Raw genomic sequence first — 25,158 nt, 5'->3', positions numbered from 1 at the left:
ATATATATATATTATGTGGATTGAGTCATGATGTCACTATATATATTAGATTATTCCTTAAGGGATAAAAAAGTTAGAAGTTGGAAAACCTAAAACCATGAGATTTTTCTATTAAGATTTTTATTAACCGTGGTGTGTTTTAAATGAACCAATCACTTTACAAACAAAATTATCACCATTACAATAAATACTATAAAAAATAATTTGAATTATAAATAATAATGTTTTTTTATAAATCTAATTATTACTAATTTAAGAGAGGAGGTGAAATCAAATAAGTCAATGAATTACAAACTGGCTTTTTACTTTTTTGTACAAACTCAATGACATAACCCACTTGCCACAATAAAGAGGGGAATACGTTTTTAAACTTATGATTTAATTTATTATTTCAATCAAAAATAATTACAATAAAAAATGTAATTCTAATTTATTTCTTTTTTTTTTTAATTAATTAAGTAATTAATTCTAATTGTATAAAAAATAAAATATAAAATAAAAATGTAAAAATTAAACCTTAATTATAATGAGTCTATTCCTAAGTTTTCTTCAGCAAGTGTTCAATAGTAAATAAAAAGAAAAATTAATTTAATTAAAAAGACTCGCATTTCTGGTACATGGTTGAAGGAATATTTTTTAGTGTACTGAAACAACAAAAGGGAAAGTGGAGGATGAAGTTAGATATTATAAATTTGAAATTTGTAGAAGCAAAGAGTTACATACTTCCATTTGATTGTAATTTGCAAAGAATTCCAGAACTTAGAAACTCAATTGGAGTCATGAATATAGAGGAAAACCTTTAAAAAAAGTGCTAAAAACAAGATACATGTTTACTATAGATACCTGGTAACCTTGGAGGTGCAATCTTCTATGGAGAAGGAATATGAATGCGTATGTCAATGAGCGAAGGTCATCTCTTTTTCTTTGTGTTCTTTGCAAATGTGCGTGTACAGTTACATATTTTGCAGCACCTTTGAAGAGAAAGATAAGGAATATTAATTAATAAAAAAGAACATACGATTTGTTTTGAAGTATCTAAGAACAAATGCAAAATTGTATTATTACCACTATAAGTAAAATCAAAATTAGAACTTATCACATTTTATCACTCATTTTGTAGATCAAATAATTAATTCTTTGAAACAAATTATGAACTTTAGGCTAATCCAATTAGCAGTCAAAAAAATGGCATGAGCCACTCTAGATTAAAGAAGACAACTCATATAAACTTAGCGATGGCCACTTTGTTGATTCAAGACATCTGTCTATTGACTAAAAACTGATATTTTATTAAAAAACCGATCAGTCATATATGCTTTATCCAGTCTAAATGACATAAATTTTTAAAAAAAAAAATTACTACTCAATTTTCTGTTTTTTCTCCTACAATAATTGGTAAATTCCAAAGTTGATATCTGGGGTATACCAAATGAAGATGCAGCTAGGCATTTCACTGATACTGTGTCCAAACTACTTGAGACAGAGAATTGAATCATATTGAACGTGAGGTGTAAGCAGTAATAAAAAACCAACAAATTTTATTTTCCTTATGTTCATTGCATTTTCTTGAAATTATAGCTTTAATTTTTTTAATTCATTCTAATGTAAGGTTCAAGTATATTGCAAAACAATATAAATGTCCATTAATATATTTTATCAAGAATAATATATTTCATAATTAGACAGACATTGGAAATATTGAACCAAATAGAAAGGAAATATATGCCATGTGTCAAGAAAGACCAACACGTGGCCAAGGGAAGAAGTAGGAGATTTAAGTTGGGAAGACAAATACATGCAGTTGGGCGCGTGTATGCGTACAGCTCTCTTGCTATTTCTTCAAAAGTTGGTTTTCGTCTCAATAGATGCCATGGAAATATGAGTTTGAGACATGGACAATTGAGGATTTAGCTGTTATTGCACTGGGAACTGTTGTTGCTCAAGAGGATGAGGGGGGCATTGAGACAGCCATGATTACAGGTCTCTAACTGTATTTAGCTATCCATAATATAAGTCGATTGGCATCTGTGAATTCAATTCAAGAGAATAGATAACTACGTTTGTAGTTTTTTTCATTTAGTTATTTCTATTAGATAGTGTTCAGAGTTAATTATGAAAATAAGATTCAGAAACTATTAGTATTGATCATTGTATATCGATCTATCGATATTGATCTTTGTAGGTTGAAGGAACAGTCTTTGATTTGCCAGATGATGTTGCAAAAGAGCTTCTTTTGAAGAAGATACAACCAGGTTATACGATATCAGCAATCACCGAGGTTGTCACTATAACTTTAACATTCTATTTTAAGAACCGTGAGATATTTTGAATTTTCAATAGCATTACATATAAGCTACTGTTTTATATTGTTAGAGCCAAGTTTATTACATTACTTCACTAAAAGCATAAGGCTACAAAGTAATAAACTGGAAATTATCACGAGGTTGAATTTTGGTGGAATTCAAAGTGAAGTTCTGTGAGATACACAGTTCTTTGTATTAGTTTCACTGCCAGTACTATTAGTTTCTACTTGCACTATTAGAATTTTTCCTGTAGATACATATCAAATTAAAAATTTAAAGCAAACATAGTCATTTAAAAAATTTAAAGCATACATAACCGTTTGAAAATCCAGTGTAGAAATGTGCAACTGTAACAAACAGCTTGTAAATTGTTCTCATGATATAAACATAAAAAATCAAATCTTACCAACATTTGTTGGTTGTGGAAGCCCACATGAGGTCGAAAAGATCCAAATGAGATCCAAATTAATAACTGATAATGATGCAGCAAAAAAATCTGAAAAATACTGGAAAAGAAAATTGATTTAGCATAGAGTAAATGTTACGAACTTAATGTTTGAATGTTGATTAATTTTATATATTTTGATCAGGAGATTGTCACAGCCAAAAATAATGTAAGAAACATTGAGAAAATGTACAGTGTTAATATTTTACTGTTTCGATGTTTTTGTTGATTGCACAATAGTTTGTCACAGCCATAGATGGCTTAAGAATTATTAATTTCTTGAGAATGAGTTTTCAAATGTTGGAGCACTTAAACATTTTTTTCAGCCATCTATTAACATGAAAACTAGGGGGAATAGCTAATAGTCTTCCACATGCCATACCTAATTTCAGCATATTTTGGAATGATAAATTGTCAGCCAAAGGCTGAATTACACTGAAACAAGCCCAGAGATTTTTAAGTAACTAATTGATATGCTATATGCCTCGTGTAATTTTGGATTTCCTATTTTTTTCTCCCACAGGATTCAATTCATGTGTTAATGCCTCAGGCCACATGGCTAGTAGGTTTATATTTACAGAATTGTTTATATTTTCTTTTGTAAGTTCAATTTTTTCTTTTGGCGTGGCCATGCCTTTGAGTCTTTCTTTCCTGAGTTTTAGTTTGTAATTTTTACTTTCTATACTCAGATGTTTTCATTTGCTTTCTGGGTTTGAATTGCAGTTTTTTGTTTTGGTATTTTGTGTATTTTTTTTCTGTGGAGCATCATTTTTAATGGGCATGGAGGTAGGCAGCAGCAAGAATTCTACGTTCTGGAGTGGCTGATTGGAGTTATGGACAGAAAATGGTCAGTACATCTTATACTCTGCTCTCCTGTTTTTTCTTTCATTTTGAAGAATTTATATGTTTTAAGTAGTTCATTTACAAGGGAATTTGGTGTATATTATGTTATTGAATTTCTCCATCCATTCAGTTGAACGGCGTAAATATTTCTCCTCTCCATCCTCTTTGGATTTCTTAATAGGATTTGAAATTGTTAGGGTAGGGTACTATTTCGAAAAATTCATAGGTACTCTATAAGGAAAAATACACGTATATGAAGTTATGAGTTCAGCAATTAAAAAACTTATGCATTCAAATTCAAACATGTATGTATTTTGTTTTAAATAGAATATATGCATTTCTACACGCATTGTACATTACGATAGAAGGGTTAGGAGGTAAATGGAAAAATACTAACAATTTACGACACAGATGACTACAACAAGGATTTGTGTAGGTCTGTGTAACAAATTAAATGCATCCAGATAAATCAGATATACAAGCTACCTTTGAAGACGAAAGTAAAAAACCCAGGTATTGTTTGTGAAAGAATTAGGGTTCTTGGGAGAAAATTAATGGGGAAAATTCAGATTAAATTGCAGTTAATCCCAATTCAAGTTTCACCTCTTAAATAAATCCCCTTCCATATGAATGACGTTTAACTTACACGTTGACAATTACTAGTCACAGATCATAAAGAAGACTTTGAGGCAAACTAAAAATTTGTTGTTTGCCAGATTCTCGGTCGAGAACATTGTGCTGCCCATATCCTGGAGTGAATGCACACAACAGATTTTTATGTAGTGGAGGGCCTGCAATCATTTCTATTAATAAAAGCTTTAGCTATAGGAAGCCCTCAAAAAAAATGGGTTAAAATTTTTTGAAATATTTTTTACAAAAAGATAATTCTGTTTTCTATCAGAATTAGGAAATTTTAGTCTTCAAGCTTTGACAAAAAGACTCAAAAGATTTTTTTTTTTCTAAATAAACATTGTATAAAGAGTTACAGACACCAGAAACAAAATAAAGCCTATCTAATAAACACTGCCCGGATTTAACTCGCAATTACTAGTCACAGATCATAGAGAAGACTTTGAGGCAAACTAAAAATTTGTTGTTTGCCAGATTCTCGGTCGAGAACATTGTGCTGCCCATATTCTGGAGTGAATGCACAAAATAGATTTTTATGTAGTGGAGGGCCGGCAATCATTTCTATTAATAAAAGCTTTAGCTATAGGAAGCCCTCAAAAAAAATGAGTTTAAATTTTTTAAAATATTTTTTACGAAAAGATAATTCTGTTTTCTATCAGAATTAGGAAATTTTAGTCTTCAAGCTTTGACAAAAAGACTCAAAAGATTTTTTTCTTCTAAATAAACATTGTATAAAGAGTTACAGACACCAGAAACAAAATAAAGCCTATCTAATAAACATTGCCCGGATTTAACTCGTTCGAACTTCATGGGTTGACAATAAGATTTAACACACCCCACAATGCATCCAAGGCTCCAGCGTTGACAAATCACTGCAAAACCCTAAAGGTTTATCTGCAAAACCTTTACATACAAGCAAACAACTCAGTAATTTCGATGACACAAAAAAAAATTTAAAAAGGAAAAGGAAAATACAAAGCACACCCAAAAAAACCAGACTAACATTAGAAAATTCACTTGTGTACATTAAAAGGAAATTTACAACAGACAAATTAATTTTAATAAACTAATAAAATACCAGCGCTTTGATATGTCCCTGAAACTGTCAAAAATGTATACAAGTCCCTGAAACAGAAAATGTAAGAAGTAGAACTAGACAGACGAAGGAGGAGGAAAGTCGAGAATGTGTTGCAGAGAAAAATGGACAAGAAAGCATCCTATTACTCCATCGGTGATGCAAACATTTAATATGTACTAACCGACTTAAAACATTTAATTTGCACAAACCGACTTAAAACATTTAATATGTACTAACCGACTTAAAACATTTAATATGTACTAACCGACTTAAAACATTTAATATGCACGGAAAACAACTTTAAAAACATTTAATATGCACGATAGCTCAGGGAAAAAATTCTTTAAAAAACACATTTAAAAAATTGCCGAACGTGTCAAGTTTAATTTATATAGAATTTAGAAACTCAAAATATTTTTTTTACTACTACTGTAGCTCTTTAATTGCCGAACGTGTCAAGTTTAATTTATATAGAATTTAGAAACTCAAAATATATTTTTTACTACTACTGTAGCTCTTGCTAGCCAATAGGAAAGCAAATAAATAATGTTATTTAAATTATTTAAATATGTATAAATATTTAAACTATACAACATGACACAAATTTTTAAAAATCGTCACAGCTGATTGGTCACCTGAAAAAAATAAATTGATCCAGGTGAATGCAAAAGTATCCTGCCTAGCGGCAGGAACTAATAACAATTACCATTCATAACAGCCATATGAGATTAATTAGGAAAGCGGCAATTTCGACGTACTTCACCATCTTTGTCGAGAAGAGGCCGGATATTTCCCATCTTTATCATGGATACCTTAAAGTTAGGGAAGAACGCCTCTGGGTTTTGTATGTAATATTCAACCAAGTTCTTGGTCCTCTCGTCAGTGGAATAAAGTATCTGGTCAGAGTGCAGAAGTCCTTCCCTAGAAGGAAGGTTTCTATAGTACCCATTGTCAAATGTAATAGGAGTTTTCAAATCTAGATTAGTGAGAGGATTGGTGTTGTTCGAGCCGCAGAGTTGCTTCAATGAAGAAAGCAGTCGATTTCCAAGTGTGGGATCTGGCTGACTCTGAAGTCTATCCCTGAATGAGGAACACCGTGCTTTGCCTATTATATGAGCACCTGAAATATATAGCCAGAATTTAATTGAAGATCAGGATGATGAATTACTAGGTTACACATTTTGCGAAAACTCTTCTAACCCCTTAGATCTTAGGGTTTTATGAGTTCAGAACAGAAATTCTTATGAATAGAATCGGAGTAAAAACTAGATGATCTCTAATACCTGAGAGTGTAGCCATATCTTCTAGAGTGAGACGAACATTCTTAAACTTTTCAATGAGTGTGAAAACATTTGAGGTAGGAGGAGGTAAGCTATCAATTGCTAGTTTTTGGTTTGCAGTTCTGCTGTCCTTCCTTCCCAACCGTACCAGCCATGCTGGCCCTCCTGTCTGCAAATAAGAAGACAAAACTTTGTACATGTAAGTAGCAATTTTAGTCATATTTATTGTGGTTTTAACAGCATGCTTTAATAGGTGAATTGTATTATTGAAATTAGTGTGGCTTTAGATAGTTCACCTGAACAAATCAAAACTTAGAATGGATTATTTACATTTACACATGATCTTACCAAATGATAACAAACGAAAGAAAGTTCGCTTTCAATATCTTTTCCGTGATGTAACAAAATTCAAATTCCTATCATAAACTAAAGATAAAATACTGATAAGGAAGAAATTTTCGTTGCTTATACTTCGTTAGAATCCGGAGCAATGATGGGACTGTGAATAAAAATGTCATCAATCATAATAAGGATGGTGAGGTTACCAAAACCACTGAATCTCTAGCTGCAATTGCAAGGAGGTCAGAACATGAAACAATTCCAGGGCAGGCAAACTCTAGCTCTGCTTTGATGGAATCTATCACTTCAAATCCACGTAAGGATTGAAAATTAGGACCTGCACTCTTTTCCCCTGCTTATTTATAAGAAACCTATGGAAGTGGGTGGAAGTGGGTGGAAGTATAACATGCAAATGGGTGGAAGTATTTTTACTTGAACAAAGCAGTCATGGAAGTGCATGCGCAGAAGAGAGGCAGAAGCAGTCAAAGAAGTGCATGCGCAGAAGAGAGGCAGCCATGCGTGGATCTTGAGCTACAGCTCTTGCCACTCCATCAAAAACAATGGCCTCAACCTCTGGACAAGTCCACAAATAGTACTCAGGAGTTAAAAACTTCCCACCAGATTGTGCACTTACATTTTCTCATAAACCCAACAGTATCATTAGCACAGAAAAGAAACTTGGAGTAGTAGCCATGCTTCAGCTCAAAGTTTGCAATAAAAACCAAGATTATCTTAGAAAAATGGACCCAATAAAAAAGCAGATGGATCAGTTGTAGATATGTTTTGATATCCCAACAGAGCTATTATTTATAATGTTCACAATTACATATGAACGTAGAGTGGGTCAAGGCCTGTCTCTCACACATGTTGCCTGGACGCGTTTTTAACTGCAAAGATTCATCATCACTTTAAAGTCCTTTTGTCTTACATCTGACTTGTTTGGGACTTTTTCTTCTCGTCCTTCTATGATATTCTCTCCTGACAGAGTATATGAACCGATTCATATTGGTTATTGTACTGAGATAATGCAGGATCATAGCTGGAGTCCTAAACCATGCGTAGAGGCTAAGTAGTTAGCGTTCTTTCTGACCTCCTTCCATGGCTTCCCATAATGTATTGTTGTCTTTTCTGACGAGGTAGTCTATTTTTTTACTTTATATGTTAGTCTAGATTAGGCAAATATGATGTCGAGTACTAAAGGATACTCTAGATTAGGGAAATATAATAAACAGTACAATGAATGCACATGTTAGGACTTGGACTTTGAAAAAGCCTTCTAACGAGTTCTATTCTTGACATTTTATATATTAAAAAAATATAGTCCAAAGAGATTCTTCCTTAGTATTTGAGTGGTTGGAAGTTTTCGACTTATTTTAAAAAAAAAAAAAGAAATTTGAAAAGGTTTTGGTTGTTTTTTAACTCTTTTTGCTTATGGTATATAAAATATATAGTATTTGTAAGGGAATTTTTATTAGTTAGTTTGTTGTAAACATGAAATTTTATTGTGTAAATTATATATTTTTTAAAGTATATGTTGATTCTAAGTTGTGTTTGTAAGTTAATTAGTCTTTCTTATCTTTTAAAGAATTGTACTATTAGTGTTGATGTCTTAAAACTACGGTTCTAAGAAGCCACACGCAATCAAACATTCATCATATAAATAATTAAGTAGAATTGTTGTAATAGTCTAAGTTCTATTGATACAAAAAAAAAAATGATATAATATACAATGGTGCATCATTGGTAAAGAATAAGAAACCCTATGTGAAATCGTAAGTGAGCATTAAACTATATTAGAACATATATCCTAATCCAAAGACTTGAGACAAAAATGTACATGACCAAAGCAAGCTTAAGTATGCTAGTGTAAAAAGAGACCTAAATAATTATTTAGGTCTCTTTTTACACTTAGGTAAAAGTTAAATAATAACACCCCCTAAGTGAAACTTAGGGAAAAGTTAAACTAATCTATCAAAAACAAAAATGGGTCCTAACAACTAGGTCTAATGAGGTATCCATATACAAATGAAAAAAAAAATTTAACAATTGAAAGGAAATCTCATGGCAAAAAATTCATATACAAAAAGAGAAATGTAAAATGTGAAAGAAAGAGGACTCAAGTAGACCCCCCAAGGGAAACTTTATTCGCCCCATGCATCAATCGTAATTATAGGCAATGTAGTGATGCCAACAGTTTAGTGAATATGCCCACAACATGTTCTTCAATAGGTAATGCTCTAAGGAGAGATGACCATCATGGCTTCATGGATGAGATATCAAATAAAATATGTTTATCCCAATGTACTTCATACTATAATGCTTAAGTGGGTTGCATATAATATCAATGAAGATTTAGTTATCACACCAAAGAAGTGTAGGACTATCAAGTGACAAACCAAAAAATTTTATGATCTGTTGAAGCCACAAAATATCATGGTTGATAAGAACAACACCTTGATACTCAAGCTTACTGGATGATAATGCAATAGTGATTTTCTTCTTACAAGAAACTAGACTACAATCAAGGTAAAATAAAAACCCAAAAGTGGACTTCCATTAGTTAACATTCCTACCTAATCTAAATCAGTGAAACCTACTAACATTGAAGTTCATTTTGTGTATAGAATGACAAAGTGTGTGGTTCCCCTAATATACATTATACCTCAAAATGTAATTTACAACCTTCTAGTGGATCTCATGAGGATCATGAGAAAATTGAGTGACAAGATCAATTAAAAAGTGATATTAGGGCATGCGTATTTCAAATACAATAGACTAGACCTATAAACTATCTATGCAAGATAACATCAACATGAGATGTAGTGTAAGTGACAATCAATGTGACATTTTATTAATTGTGTAGGAGTTGAATTACAATCAATCATGTTGAAATGATGAAGTAGAAGAATGACATAGACTTTCTAATGAATGGAGATATTCTTAGAAGAGTGAAAAACTTGTAGTCTAAGAAATAAGTATAAAATCCTCATATTTATCATGTCAAAGTGTTCCATCAACGAATGTCCTATATCTTGAAGAACGAATGATGAAGTACTAGTGAGAATCAAATCATCTACATATATGACTAGTATCAAAATATTAACTCCTTATCTTTGGCTATGGACTATGTAATTATAGTGGTAGTGTGTGAAGCTAGATGCAAGTGGAAAAAACATATATTTCATAGGATAAACTAATTTTCATGTATGATTCTACATTAATAAAGAATACTCCTCATCTATAGCTTGATCCCACTTTAAAATAATTATGTTAAAAAGGATATTAGACCAATCCTCCTCTATAATGATATTCAAAATTGTCTCGTGGGGAACGCTAATGTGAATATAATAAGCATAATTGAATGCCTTAGGTCAAGAGAATGGATCTCTAAGATGCAACTAAAACATAAAATTGACCACTTCCTTGAGTGATCATTTATTATGTTTGTCAACACCATTCTATTGAGCAATATAAAAAAGTATTAATTGTTGATGAATATAATGGTTAATGTAATAATCTTAAAATGCATAGTTTACATATTCACCTCATTATCTATGTGAGCCTATTGAATAGAAGAACTTTATTACTTCTCCACAAACACCGTAAATATATTGGAAGTGCAAAGACATCACTCTTTTACTTAAGAATCTACATGCATGCATAATGAGAGTAATCATCAATTAATGTAAGAAGATAGTTGGCTCTTTAAAATGAAGGAGTGGGAGAGGACATAATTCCTTTCTCTAAGAACTCTAGTAAGTTAGAAGCATAGTGGCACTTGCACTTGGGAAATACCTCTTAATGTTGTTTTCCAAGAACAGAACCTTGAAAAACATCTTTTATGCATGAAATCTTAGGAAGATCAAATAGTATCTCTTATGTACATAAAATTTGTAGATACTTGCAATTAACATGATAAAAGAAATCATGCCAAAGTCCACTCAATGGATCTACACATGGGAAATGTATGGTAAACCACTAGATGAATCAAAAGCATGCAACTTGTGTAATCTAAAATCATTACCAACTCTTCCTAAAATTATAACTACCTCTAGATAATGGAGATCATAAATGATAATATCATTTGACAAAAACTCAACTATCTTAACCCTAGTGTGATTTAAAAAATAAAAAAAAAATAAAAAAAATTGATTAGTAGAAATGTCAAGAACAAGGAGAACATCCTTAGTGTGACATCAATTATTTCAAGTCCCTAAATCCAAAATTAAAATTTGTGAATAGTTACCCACTACAATATGAGAACTTACTACTATCTAAATGAGACTCAAATAAATTAGTTGAATCGGTCATATGACTCGAGGCTCGAGAATATTAGTCTTGGAGGAACTATCATTGCTTGATGCAGAAATCTGTCTTAGGCTTTTGTGTCTTCTTACCCTTTCCCTTGGCTGATTGGAGAACCAATGCATGAGTCTTGAAACTGGAAAGTGACTCCAACAATGTCAACCTAGCCTATTCCTATGTTAAGTGATCAAAAAAGACATAGAATAAAAGAAACATGAAGGTGTCTCCCAATGCATTCATAATGGAATAGAAGGTAGAAGAGTCCTTCCCAAAACCTTGTAAAAGCAACCTCAATGATTTAAAATTTACCAACAAAATCCTCAATAGAGAATAATGTATGATGTATGAGGTGCCAATGTAACTTTGTCTGAATTTGTAATGCCCCAATACTCGTTAACTATACCAAACTCGTTACTTATCATAGATCTACTTAATAGTCTGACAAGTCTATATGTGAAACAACAAGCTATCTAAAACATGAAATGTGAAACAACATACCTTCATCCATCTTTCTCAAACGTGAACAAAAATGAGGGTTACAAGTCTTTAGCCTCATGTATAATCATTCTATAAAGAGAAACGAGAGACCAAAGATAACGCGCAATTTGAAATCTGTGTAATTAACATGAAGATTGAACTTGTGAGAGACGATAATATTGAAGGAAGGTTTCATACTCTTTCATTACTCAAATCTGTTGACCGCACATAAACTCAATATTCCATCACAACTAGTTGATTACTTAGTCCACTGATTATAATAAGTATTTCACTGGACAAAAAGAAAAATGAATCTATAGATCATAGAGGCAAGGGCAGTTTGGCCAGTTGGTGGTGGCCATTTTTAGGACCCTTCCTGCACATCTAAATTAGCCTTGTTAGCCATTAGCACAAAAGACCGGGTGAGATGGCTAGTCTCCCTAAAATTCAGTTAGCCCGTTTACTACTTCTGTATTAGTGCTTCAAATTCTTTCATTCATGGGGAAGATGCAGGAACCATTGCCTTTAACTTCCCCCCCCAGACCAATATGACGGCGACAGGAGATGCTTCCATTTCTGATTTTGAGATTCGGCTCACCAGGAATCAACTAAACTCTGGCCTGACCTGGAGCCTTGGATGGGCAATTTATAATGAGTCAATTCCTCTCTGGGATAACTTTTCTGGAGCTGTGGCAATTTTTTCTACCCATTTTCCATTCCTCATCACTAAAGAGGATGATGAAAGAGCGAGTGGGGATGGGCTCACTTTCTTCCTCGCCCCTACTAGATTGAACATTGTCAACTCTAGTCCAGGAAATTCATCGAATTAGATTGTGGCCGTTGAGTTCGACACTGTAGACACCTAAAAATGGTCAACACTTGTGGAGTGATACTTTAACATTGGCGCATTGCCTCATTTTAGGTTTTTGCGTCATATTAACATTTCTCCTATGATTCGCACTTGGTCTTTATCATTTGCGAGCATCGAGTCATTCTTCTGCATTCTTCATTTGTCTCGCCTTCGAATTTGGTCTTGTCGGCAACAATGTTCAATCATGATTTTGGTCGATCTTATCCCGTCGCATCAATGTGCGTGCTCATTTGTCATCATTTTGGACATCGTCAATCCTAATTAGGGTTTTGTCCTCTTATCAATCTTGTCATCTTGCGATTGATTTGTCATCGATCGTGGTCATTTTCAATCTTGTCATTTTGCAATCTATTTTGTCATCGATCCTTGTCCTCTTGTCAATTTTGTTATCGATTTGTCATCGATCGTCGTCGTCCTTCTCAATCATGTCAATTTGGATCAATTAGTCATTGTTCCTCGTCAATTGGCGCCTATCAATTTGGTCTCTTTATCAATCTCGGTCAGTTTGTCAATCAATCTCAATCATTCGTCAGCATTGGTCATTTATCAATTCAAAATCATGATCGAATCGGCATCAAATCAATCTTACATCACGACCTAATTGTCATCCTTGCATTGCTAATTCATCTTCTGGGGTTTCGTGATTTAATCATTTAACCTTGTTTGTCATTTCTTCCTCTAGGATTAATAAATTATTTATTTATCCTAAGTCTTTGTGTCACAATTAAATGTTTATTTAATTGGCTAACTAATTATTCCTCTTTTTGTGAATTAATTAATAAATGACAAATTATTAATTAATTTACCTAATTTCTCCTAGTTCCTAATTTCCTAATTTTCATCAATTTCTTAATTCCTAATTTTCCTCTTTTTCTAATTTCCTAATTTCTATTTCATCTAATTTCAATTCTCTCCTATTTTTCTCCTAATTTCTTGGGAATGACATTTCAATTTGTCATAATTTCTCATAATTAACAATCAATCAATTTTGACATAGAAATGTGTCATAATTTTGTCATAAATTATCAATCAATTAATCTTGCATAGCAAGTGCAAAAATTGTCATAATTTGTCATAATTGACATTCTTGATTTGCAATTTCCATTCGAATCTCTTCATGCTAATTTGATCTTTTCTCCAATTTGTCTATAAATTGGATGAATTTCTTCAATCCCAACTAATCACTTTGTCGAATCAATCACGTTTGAGTATTCTTGCGCTACTTGTCATTCTTGCTTTCACATTAGGTTTATGCACTTGAAGGTGAGATCCACAAACAAAGGCTATTTGAAGAAGAAAGAAGGACAATGGAGCTGCATGAAGGAGACATTCAGATCTGCATTTGGTTTGCTTAGTTTTTAATCTTGAATGTCTTGTTTTCATGTCTTTATTGAGTGTTTTTAAGATTGATCATTGCATTTGAGCTTTTGTGATTGAGCTAGATTAATATTGACTTGCTTGTGATGATTTCCGATTTCCTAGCTATAGACACATTCAAGAATAATGATTTCGATCCGAGTGATAACCATGTGGGAATTGATGTCAACAACATTAGAAAACCATCTCGTTAGACGGTCTTTTCAGCAACGCTACTCTCAGCAACGGATTAAAATGGGACGCATGGGTGGACTACGATGGCACAGTAAATCGGCTTCAAGTTTTTCTTTTATTTAACCCTAATTCTACTGCTGCTTCTAAATCAGGAAAGCCAATCTTGTGGTATGATATAGATCTGCGGCAATATCTTCCCCAGAACGTCAAGGTTGGTTTCTTTCGGCGTCCATGGGAAGTGGCCCAATCCCAGCTCCAGGTCCGGCTCCCGATGTGAATGTTACTGGCCAAGGTCAGATGCGCAAAAAGAATTCTTCTGCAAAGATCATATTGATATCCGCGTTGCCCTGTTTCGTTGCCATATGCGCTTTTCTCTTTTTTGGAATCAGGTGGCACATAAGGAGAGCAGCGGCGAGGAGAGCGATGAGCAGGTAATGGTCGTTTTTTTACTTTTCGTTCGTATATGACAGCCCAAAAAATTATTAGAGTATGTATTAGAGTATGTGTTGATATGTTATGTTTTTGTAAAGATGTATATGACATTTTAAATAATTAATAAATTATAAAAATTTATAATAGATAATATATATTATATAGTATTATAATTAATAATATTGATATATATTATTTTAGAATGTTTTTTATAAAAAATATAAATTTATTTAAAATATTTTAAAATGGTAAGATATTATTGTTTCTAATTTTTAAAATATTTTAATATGATTTTTTAGAATAGTTTGTAAATTCTTATATGAATTTAAACTTGTGATAATTGAATCAATTTTAAAATATTTTAATATGATTTTTAAGAATAATTTGTATATTTTTATATAAATTTAGAAACTTAATAAATTTAAATTTTTACATATTTTTAAATATTTTTAATAATATTGTCTTCTAAGATAAATTTCCATATGCTGAGCAAAAAGATTAGTGTTGGTGGGTTTGGATGTGTTTACAGAGGCACTTTGCCTAGCACAAACGAAGCTGTGGCCGTCAAAAGAGTATCTCCATCCTCAAAGCAGGGCAAACGTGAGTACATAACTGAAATCAGTATAAACAGTACGCTCACTCACCATAATCTTGTGGAGTTTTTGGGATGGTCCCATCGAAATGGTGACTTGCTTCTGGTTTACGAGTTACTCCGACACGGAAGTCTGGATAAATATATTTTTGAAAATCCCGAAGCTCCACTAGATTGGGATCGAAGATACAGCATAGCCTGTGATGTAGCTTCCGCTCTGGTTTATCTTCATGAGGATCGCCATGAGAGCATTCTACACAGAGACATAAAAGCGAGCAATGTGATGCTGGATTCAAATTTCAAAGCGAAGCTGGGTGATTTCGGGCTTGCAAGAATCGTGGAACGCGAAAAATGAGGACACACGACGACGGCAGCGGGTACAATTGGGTATATAGCGCCGGAATGCGTAACAACGGGAAAGGCCACTCGAGAGATGGACGTGTTCAGCTTTGGAGCTCTGAGTCTCGAAATTGCCTGTGGAAGACGACCGGCAGACTGGAGGTTGACTGAGCACAATTTCAGAGTGGTGGAATGGGTTTGGCACTTGCACGGCCAGCACAGAATTCTTGATGCAGCAGATGAGAAACTGGATGGAAATTTCAACGGTGAGGAAATGGAACGGCTTCTGAAAGTGGGATTGATATGCTCTCATCCCGATCCCAATGCCAGACCAGCAAAAGTGGTGGGCGTCTTGGAAAGAGGAGCTGAGTTGCCTCAAGTTCCTTTCAAGTTCCCTGTAGCTGTGTATAATGACTGTACTTTTGATGTCCTGCCATCATCATCATCCTCGACTTTCAACACAATTGGTACCATGGAATTCACCACTCCTTCCGAAGTGAATGCAAGTCTGTAGTGGCCTCCACTCAATACCTCTTTTCGTTCGTTCAGAACCTCATTCCGATTCCAATTATATGTTAGGTTCTGGTTTACTTATTCCGATTCCAATTAGCTATGTTAGGTTCTGGTATTAGATTTTTCTTTTTAAATATTACATTATCTATAGATGAGAGATAGATCGGTCTAGGACCCGAACTAATTGATGGTGTAGCTTCATGATTATCTGGTTGTTCCAAAGGCTTATGTTTTTTAACATATCATTATATAGACTTTAGTAAATTGTATCTCGATAAATGATATGTAAACTTTAGTAAATTGTATTTCTTTTAAAGATTAATTTTATAAGATCTATAATTATTTACTATCTAGTAAAATATGTAAGTAATATGATTTGATATAGTGTTTCATATAAATTAAGTCGTAATAAATATTTCAAAAATAATCTATAAAAGTAAAGATAATAAATTAAACTAACAGAAAATATATATATATTTTTATCTTCTACAATAATATTCACATCAAAATTTACTAATTAATTACAATAAGATGGTTATTAATTTATTATTCTATCAAATTTCTTATTTGAACTTTGAAATAAAAGTGTTATAAGACTAAAGCTTATCCCTTAATAGTAAAAGGAATTTTTCTTACCCTGCTCTACTGTTTGTCACCGGACTAAACGTTACATTCAGAGTTTACCTTTGTCGTTCGACTTTGCCATTTTTATTTTAAAACACTATAAGTAGAACTGACATAGTAAAAATTAATCATCTGAAAAAGGAAACACATATTCATGTAATTTTTTGTCCACATAAACGAAGTTTCTCTAGCATTCAATACCATGTTCAAGAGAAATTTACGGTCGTAACAGGTCACCATATTTTAACCGTGGACTGACATCTTTTAACAGTGATTCTATGTTCTGTTTGTGTGTCCTTGAAAGTAGAATAAAAGCCATCAATTTCACCATGGAAATTCAATGTGAACTCGAACAAGTGCGGTTTTGAAATCGAAGTGCAGATAAATCTGTTTGCATACAACACACAAGACAAATCATATCTTCCGTTGTTTTTCCTACTATTTTTGGTGTGGACTACAGGGGGGTAAAGTGCGCACCCAGAGGAAATATTAATGGAGTTGTCACAGAAACACGTTTAAAATTTAGGTATTTTAAGAAAGTAAGTATTTCATGTCACTATTCTTTCAAGATAAGTATTTCTATTTTTATTAGTCCCTGCCTATGGCAAGGATAATGTTGGATGGTTGGAAGTTTATTTGAATTGATTGTGATTGGTTCATTATAGTGTAGATATTTTCTTAATTTTAATTTTTTAATATTATTTAGTAAAAATTAAAATTATTTTCTAATATTTATATGTATGTATATTGTACATAATTTATGTGGAAGTCAATTAATTGTGATATACAAAAATATAAAATTATTTTTAATGTTTTTATGTATGTATATTGTACAAGCAAAAAATTAAAAGTATTTTCTTATATTTGTATGTAGATATGAATGCAAAATATGAATGTATGTAGCAAGTTAAAATGACATACAACTTGTTAAGATTGCAAGTAAAAGATACATTTGTTCAAGCTCTCTGACAGTATTGACATGAATTTAAAATTGACTTTTGTTTGAGTTAATGATCTTTACCTCTATGTGGTGCAATTTTCTTAAGTTTATTTATGGTTGTACTTTTCCATTTTGTAAAAGGTGTATTCCTAGTGAAGAACACACTTTTTTGCTTATGGTGTAGAGGTTATGGACGGTCTTAAGAGTGAATTTGGAGCTTTCTATGACACGAATTTGAAAGTTTACTATCATTTTATATACTTTATTTCATATCATTATTGCAAATATTTTTTAGTTGTGTGTATTTTTAGTGACTTTCTATTCTCTTTACTTTTGGTGTTGATGATGGTAAGAAAATTATAGTAATTTGTTGAAGGTTGAGCATTACAGTTCAATGGATGCTAAGCAACAATGCAATTAGAATTCAATTCATGTCTTGATAGGCATATCAATAATAATTTCCAATAAAGCATCATTCACTTATAGTTTTGTAGAGTATTTAGTTGGTTTAGAGTGAATTTTATTTTTCTTATGGTATAGCGGTCGTAACTACTCTTATGAGGAATTTTGGAGCTTAGCATGGTGAGGGTTTGAATATTTAGTTTTATTTTAATTATATAATTATTGCAAATATCTTTTCTAGCTATGTATTTTCAAACAAATTGGAAAAAGGGTTGAGCACAAGATTTTATGTTTTGATTAAGGTAAGCAAGGAAAGGGCCCTAACCCATATAGAGATAAGCAGGGCTTTGAAAGGACCCTGAACCTTAGCACAAAGAGGAAGGCAATAGTCTCCAAGGGAGAACAACATTCAAACAAGGGTTTTCAAAGGACCCATAAACCTTCAAGGGATTTCAAAAGGACCCCATACCTTTGCTCCAGAAGCAAAACAAATAGAGAGACAAGAGTGGATTACACTAGAAACAAGAGAGGGGATACAAAAGAGGGTATTTAACTAGGTTCCCCAAACCTTCACACAGGGTCTAGAAATGGTACCTTGAACCATCCAATAACATCCAAACTAGGAGTTCCAATAATAAAACCACCCCTTAGCTGCCAGACCTCTCTCCACCTCAATGAGAGAGGAAAGCACAATAGTAGAAAATGAGGAGATGATACCACAATAGGCATCCCAAACTGACCTCCATCTCATAGCCGAGCAACAACCATTGAGAGAATACCTAAGAGAATGACCATCATCCTCCCTCCACAAGCAGATACCCTCATCTATCAAAGATGCTCCCACCTCAATAAGGAACATGAAAGAGAACAATGGGAGCCAAGAATGCCATTCCCTCAATGTAGCCGTCAACATAGAGCCCACCTTAATAGGGGTAGGCTTCACCTCCATAGAAGCCAAACAGGACAGAGCCCATCAAAGAATAGTAGCCAAATTGACAAATAGAACACCCTCCAAACCGTACCTTAACCAAGAACAAATCATGTCCAAAACGAGCCCTTGAAAATTGCTAGCATCCATTTGGTCGATAGGAGGGACAACATCCTCACCACACCGAAAACCATAAAGATTGAAAACATGAATAACATAAAAAATAAAACACCAATTGAAAGGACCCATAAAATCCCTAAAAAGAATGAGAGAGAACACAAGTGCCACCACCCAAAAAGGAATACTACACTTCCATTTCCACCAAAAGGAGAGGCAACCATTAGAAACCCCCAAGAAAGGTGTTTCCAACAATCATAGTGGGGATAGAAAACCCACCAAATCCACCATCTAACTCTCAGCCACACACGCAACTGAGAAAAATTCCAAAAGAAGCCTTTTGGCACACATCCACTAGGAAGAGACCACCTCACAAAAAATCACAAAAGACAACCAAAAGTACTACGGCAAAAACTGGGGACCAAGAAACCCCCCACAACACCAACAAAGAGAGGGCCAACAAAAGTTCCACAACAACAAGCGCCATGCCTCACACCCCACAAATACTCATTAGACACAAAGGTCCAATGGCATATGTAAGGCCAAACTATATCCTAGAAAGCTCCAAATAGTGAGGAGGCAAGGGAAAACCTGAAAACATCAAACCCCCAAGACTGGGGAGAAAGACCACACCAAGGGGATAAGGATCATGAAGAGGTTGACGACATCCATCAACCCCCAGAACCAAGGGGAGTGCCACTGAGTAGGATCCATAGCCTATTAAGAGAGGATGATTGCGTCCAACAAACCCCAATGCATCCAAAATATACCAAGGGTAGCCCACCATAGTAGCCACCCATCCAGAAACCTCCAAAAAGCACAAGGACAAGAATAGAGAGGATTGGTCAAAGCATCCATCCTCCCCATCGTCATCATTTATCTCTGCCTCCCCTGCATCTCTCTCAACTCCTAAACCCTCTCTTTCCCTCTCTCGCTCATCTTTCTAAACTATTTGGTGGATGTTAATAAATAGAGTAGTTAGAGTTCTATTTTTCTCTATAAGCATATAACTAACAAGTTACTCTAAAAATTGAAATGTTGTGGAAATGTGTGTTTGAAACTTGAGTTGTGTTGTATTGCCATTGATGTGATTGTCCATTGTGTGGATGTTGTAGATAGTCCAAAAGTGGATGTTTTGATGTTGTTGTGTGATCTGGTAGTGATATTAAGTTTTAGGTGTTTCTTAAAGGTTGGTGTAGTGGAAGTTTCAATATCCAAGAAACTATATTAATGCAAGAAAGAGTTTTAATTCCCTTGCAAAAGAATGCTTTGCACTCCTCTAGTAAGTGAAGGTTATGGAGTGTGGTTCTATAATGTACCCTTTTTGGATATCTAAGAAAGCCAAGATAATTACTTAATTCTGATTTCTTACTTTATCCAATAGTTGCAATTAGAATCAAGTAAAGATGCTATACAAGATATCAATTGCCAGCTCTCTCTCTCTCTCTCTCTCTCTCTCTCTCTCTCTCTCTCTCTCTCTCTCTCTCTCTCTCTCTCTCTCTCTCTATATATATATATATATATATATATATATATATATGATTATGTACAAATTTATATGGAATGAATGGCAATGTTTGATATAAATTGATGGGGAATTCTATGTATGTTTAATGATTTACCACTTGTGGTAATAAATAATTGATGCCATGTCTAATACATGATATGCATATGCAATTGATATATTGCTTCTAGTAGCTGGATTCCTATATTTGATATATCTATCTATATATACAATGATGGTTGTAACACAAACTTGAATATCCCAATATTATCAAGTAGTGGAAATAGGGTTGTATCTATTATATAGTCTGTAGTTATATGCTTCAATATTTGGCCTTTGACCTTGTTGTCTTCACGATATTGGAATTATGAAGATGTATCTATTGTTGACGATGTTGTCTCTAGTTGACCTTTTGAATGCTTGCATAAATAGTGGTGCCTTCTCTATTATTGAATGCATTCCTTATGCAACTAGTTCTTAACTTGAGGTCAAATGCTTAGAATGAGCTATCCAATTAAATATATACAAAAGATATAGAAGTAGAGAATGTTTGGAGCTTGATTTTATAGTTTTCTTATGATGTGAGGAGGTACAGTTTCAAGCCTCGTCTCTTGTTTTCTCTACTAATCACATTCCTTCATTATTAACAAATCAATCAATCAAATTTGATTAGCATAGTTCTAGTTTGAATAACTAACCAATGGAATGTTTAGTTGATGATTTAATTCCTTGATTTAACATTTATTTATTTCCTAATCATGATTGTGTGTCACATTCTTTAAAGAAGAGATGTTAATACACATGACTCAGTAATTCTATTGGAGGTGTATGAAGGGATATTACAACCTCTCCTCCTTAAGATTGCTTTTCCTTTAGCAATTCAATACTTAGATGTTCAAGAATTCGTTCATTCTCCCAAGTTGCATCTTCTATGGGAATATTTTTCCATTTAGTGAGGTAACTTTTAAAAATTCTATTTCTTTAGGTTTGTTTGTTCATATCTATAATAAATTAATTTCTTATCCTCATCTAATGGTAGTATTTATTTGGATGCTATGATTCTCTATCCGAGAATATTTTTAAGGAAAGGTACATAGAAAATGTTATGTATCTTTCTATAAGGGTAATCCCAGTTGGTAAGCTACTTGTTCGATCCTTTTTATTACCTTATAAGAGCTATAGAATCTAGGCTTTAATTTCTTTGGCATACTTTTCTTTAGAGTGGATTACCCATATGGTTGGAGCCGAAGGTATACCAATTCCCCTATCTCAAAACTTCTCTCCATCCTTTATTTGTCTGCGTATAATTTTTGTTGATTTTGAGGATTTTGCATATTGTCTTTAAGAGTTTTAAGGATATCTTGGCCTTCTTAAATCCATTTCTTTTCCTTAGGTACCTTACTAACTCCCAGATTCAGTTCTAGGTAGGATGATGCATCATATACATACAAGGCTTTAAAAGGTGACATTCCTATTGACATGTAGTATGTTGTATTGTAATAATAGTCACCCAAATGGAGCCATTTGATCCATGTTCTCTATTGTCATGCTACATAATTGGTTAGATACCCTTCTACCTATTTGTTAGTTCAATCTTTGTTTGTCTATCCATTTGGGGATGGTATCTGGTATGTAGAGTTCACTCGATGCCTACTAGCTTGAATAATTCGGTTCAAAACATGCTGAGGAACCTACTATTTTTGTCACTTACTATGCTCTTAGGTAGTCCATGAAGTTAGATCATTTTTCTAAAGAATAATTCAGCTACTTGGTGTGCATTAAATTCAGATGAGATGACAAAGAAGTGTACATATTTATTTAAGCAGTCCATTACTACAAAGATATAGTCTTTACCCATTACCTTTGGAAGGCTAGTGATGAAATCCATTGATATACACTCCCATTTTTCTTTACGAATAGATAGAGGTTGAAGTAGATTTGAGAGGAAAGGTTGTTCATCCTTATTATGTTGGCATGTAGGACATTCCTTTATGAATTTAACCACATCATTTTCAATCCCTTCCAAGAGTATCTTTGTCTTATTTGTTTATATGTTTTTAAATAACATGGGTGTCCAATCATGGGTGCTTCATGGAAAGTTTTAAAAATCTTCCCTTTGAGTTTAGATTCATGCATTAGATATATTATTCCTTTGTATAATATGAGGCCATCAATGACTTGATATTGATCTTCTTGCATTTTCCCTTCCAATAGGTTTCTTGTGAATGTATTTTTGGAGTATTTTGCTAGTAGATGGATTTTTCAATCATTCGATAATATGGATAAGGAATTAATAGTTGGCTTCCTAGATAGTCCATCGACAACCACATTTGTTTTTCCCTTGATATATTCTATATCAAAGTCATATGCTTGAATTTTATTGACCCACTTTTGTTTTCTCTCATTGAGATATTTTTTCTCAAAGAAATATTTAAGGCTATTATGATTGGTTCATACCACAAACTTGGAATCAATTAAATATTTATAGAATTTGTTTAATGTGTGCATGATGAAAAGCATCTCTTTGTTATAGGTGGAGTATAATTGTTCATTGTTATATTTATATTTCTACTTTCAAAACCTATGGGATGCACATTTTGCATACAAACCACTCCTATTCCTTCTCTTGATGCATCACATTCCAAGACAAAGGGTTGATTAAAATTGGGGAGTGCTAAGATTGTAAAATTTCTCTTGGATTCCTTTAATGTGTCAAATATATTTTGTGTCTCTTCTTTCCATTTGCAAGATACTTTTATGGTTAAATTAGTTAATGGTGTTCTCATAGGAAAGAACACTTTGACAAATCTCCTATAATAATTGCATAGGCCCTAGAATCCTCATAACTCTATAAGATTTTTAGGCTAGGGCCAATCTAAGATGGTTTGTATCTTCTCTTGGTGTACTTGAACTCCTTTCTCACTAATGATGTGACCTAGATATAATATCTCGGTCAGTCCAAATTTGCATTTGGACTCTTTCGTATATAGGGAGTGTGCCTCTAATATTCTCAAAACTTCATCCAAGAGCTTTAGATGATCTTCCCAGGTTTTACAGTATATGAGGATATTATCAAAGAACATGAGTAGGAATTTCCTTAAGTGCTTGTTAAAAATGTGATTCATGCAAGATTGGAAGGTCTTTGGTGCATTGGTGAGTCCAAAGGGCATAACTAAAAATTCATAATGATGAAAGTGACATCAGAGTGTGGTTTTGTGGACGTCTTCTTCTATCACCCTTATTTGATGATAATCTAACCTTAAGTCAATTTTTGAGAAATAAAATGCCCCATGCAATTCATCCAACAACTCATTGATCGTGGGTATTGGATATCTATCCTGAAGGTTCCATCTTTTTTCATAACCAAAACCATGGACAATGTAAATGGACTTGAACTTGGCCTTATGTACCCCATATCAAGAAGTTCCTTGATAGTTATTTATTTTTTATATTTAAACCTTTTGAGATGCTTGTATGGGGTGGTGATCATGGGTTTGGCTTCTTCTTCTAGTTAGATAGTATGCTCAAACCCTCAATGTGGTGGCCTATCTGGTGGCATCTTCCCCAAAACTAGATTATGTTTGTTTAGAATGACTTGGAGATCATCATCATCTCAATAATTGGTTTTGTTGTTCATTACCTTGGTGGAGATTAAATGTTGTGCTACCCATGCCACATCCCCCTTTCTAAAAATACTTTTCCATTATTTAGGCTAATACTACTCAAGAAGTTCCATTAGCTAAGCCATGGAAAATGGTCTTTTGACCATTGTCTTCAAATTTGAATTTTATTGTTTGAAAATTTTGTGAGTATTCTTTGATATTCAACATCCACTAGATATTGAGGATAGCATTGACATATCCTAAGTCCACAATATAAAAGTCTTCAGTGACAGTGACATTGTTAATACTAATCTTAAATGGAGGTACCCTGGTTGTACAAGGCATGTGGTAACCGTTTTCTACCAGTACTTTGAACCCTTCATGATTTTAGTTTCAAGGTTTTTCTTTTTCACCAATGTTGAACTAATGAAGTTATGGGTGGCTCCACTATCTATCAGGATGACAATGTTTTGTCCTTGTAAAGTCTCTTTGACCTTAAAGGAGCTGAAATTTGGTGTAGACATGTCGGTAATAACACTCTCTCCTTTTTTAATTTTGGATGGCTACTTTAGGTATTTTGGATTGAGTGTTGATACTATCCTTCCCTTTGTTGATGGATCTTACTTCTATATAATGGATCTTCCATTTTCCTCAACAATTATGATTTGGTCTCCATGGTTGTTTGCATGTAAAACAAATTTTTTCTTCTTTGTTTGTACTTTCTTCATGGTCTGGAACTTTTATCTTTTCTAATTTTGTGTTTGTTTCCATATCTTGAGCTGTCTCATATAGGGATAACTTTAAGAAACCCCTCCCTAGATAAAGGTGTAAAATCTTGGCGAATCTTTCAATATTTTGGGGGAAAATATTATTTTTTTTGGGCAATTTTTTTTTAAATAGGGGAAAAATATTAAAATTCCATTGGTGAATTTTTCTCAGTTGCATAAGAATTTTATGAAAATTAAGTCAAATTTTTCATTCTTTTTGGGAAAAAATATTAATTTTATTGGCAAATCTTTTTCTTTTGCATGAATTTTTAAAAA

At 33.3% G+C, this 25,158-nt stretch overlaps 2 protein-coding genes across 2 annotated transcripts; one reads left to right on the top strand and one right to left on the bottom strand.

The window, feature by feature from the left end:
* Nucleotides 1-5,829: 5,829 nt before the first annotated feature.
* Nucleotides 5,830-11,731, bottom strand: LOC131876216 (peroxidase 40-like). Its single transcript, XM_059221070.1, has 5 exons — nt 11,722-11,731; nt 7,417-7,491; nt 7,125-7,270; nt 6,583-6,748; nt 5,830-6,419 (listed from the first exon to the last, which is right to left on the bottom strand). Exons 1-5 carry the CDS (start codon nt 11,729-11,731, stop codon nt 6,028-6,030), a joined length of 789 nt encoding a protein of 262 aa, XP_059077053.1. The 3' UTR covers nt 5,830-6,027.
* A 517-nt stretch (nt 11,732-12,248) lies between these two features.
* LOC131052694 (lectin 9-like) lies at nt 12,249-12,530 on the top strand. The gene has a single exon (XM_057987274.2). It carries the CDS (start codon nt 12,249-12,251, stop codon nt 12,528-12,530), a length of 282 nt encoding a protein of 93 aa, XP_057843257.2.
* The last annotated feature ends 12,628 nt before the right edge of the window (nt 12,531-25,158 follow it).

The sequence above is a fragment of the Cryptomeria japonica genome, chromosome 5, assembly GCF_030272615.1.
Source record: "Cryptomeria japonica chromosome 5, Sugi_1.0, whole genome shotgun sequence".
NCBI lineage: Eukaryota > Viridiplantae > Streptophyta > Pinopsida > Cupressales > Cupressaceae > Cryptomeria > Cryptomeria japonica.
This window is presented reverse-complemented; position numbering and strand designations above follow the sequence as displayed.

Coding starts and splice junctions, on each gene's coding strand:
- LOC131876216 (XM_059221070.1), bottom strand. Junction 6,749..7,124: donor CTAGAGATTCAGTGGTTTTG/GTAACCTCACCA, acceptor TCTTATTTGCAG/ACAGGAGGGCCAGCATGGCT. Junction 6,420..6,582: donor AGATATGGCTACACTCTCAG/GTATTAGAGATC, acceptor TATATATTTCAG/GTGCTCATATAATAGGCAAA.
- LOC131052694 (XM_057987274.2), top strand. CDS start 12,249: ATGACGGCGACAGGAGATGCTTCCATTTCTGATTTTGAGATTCGGCTC.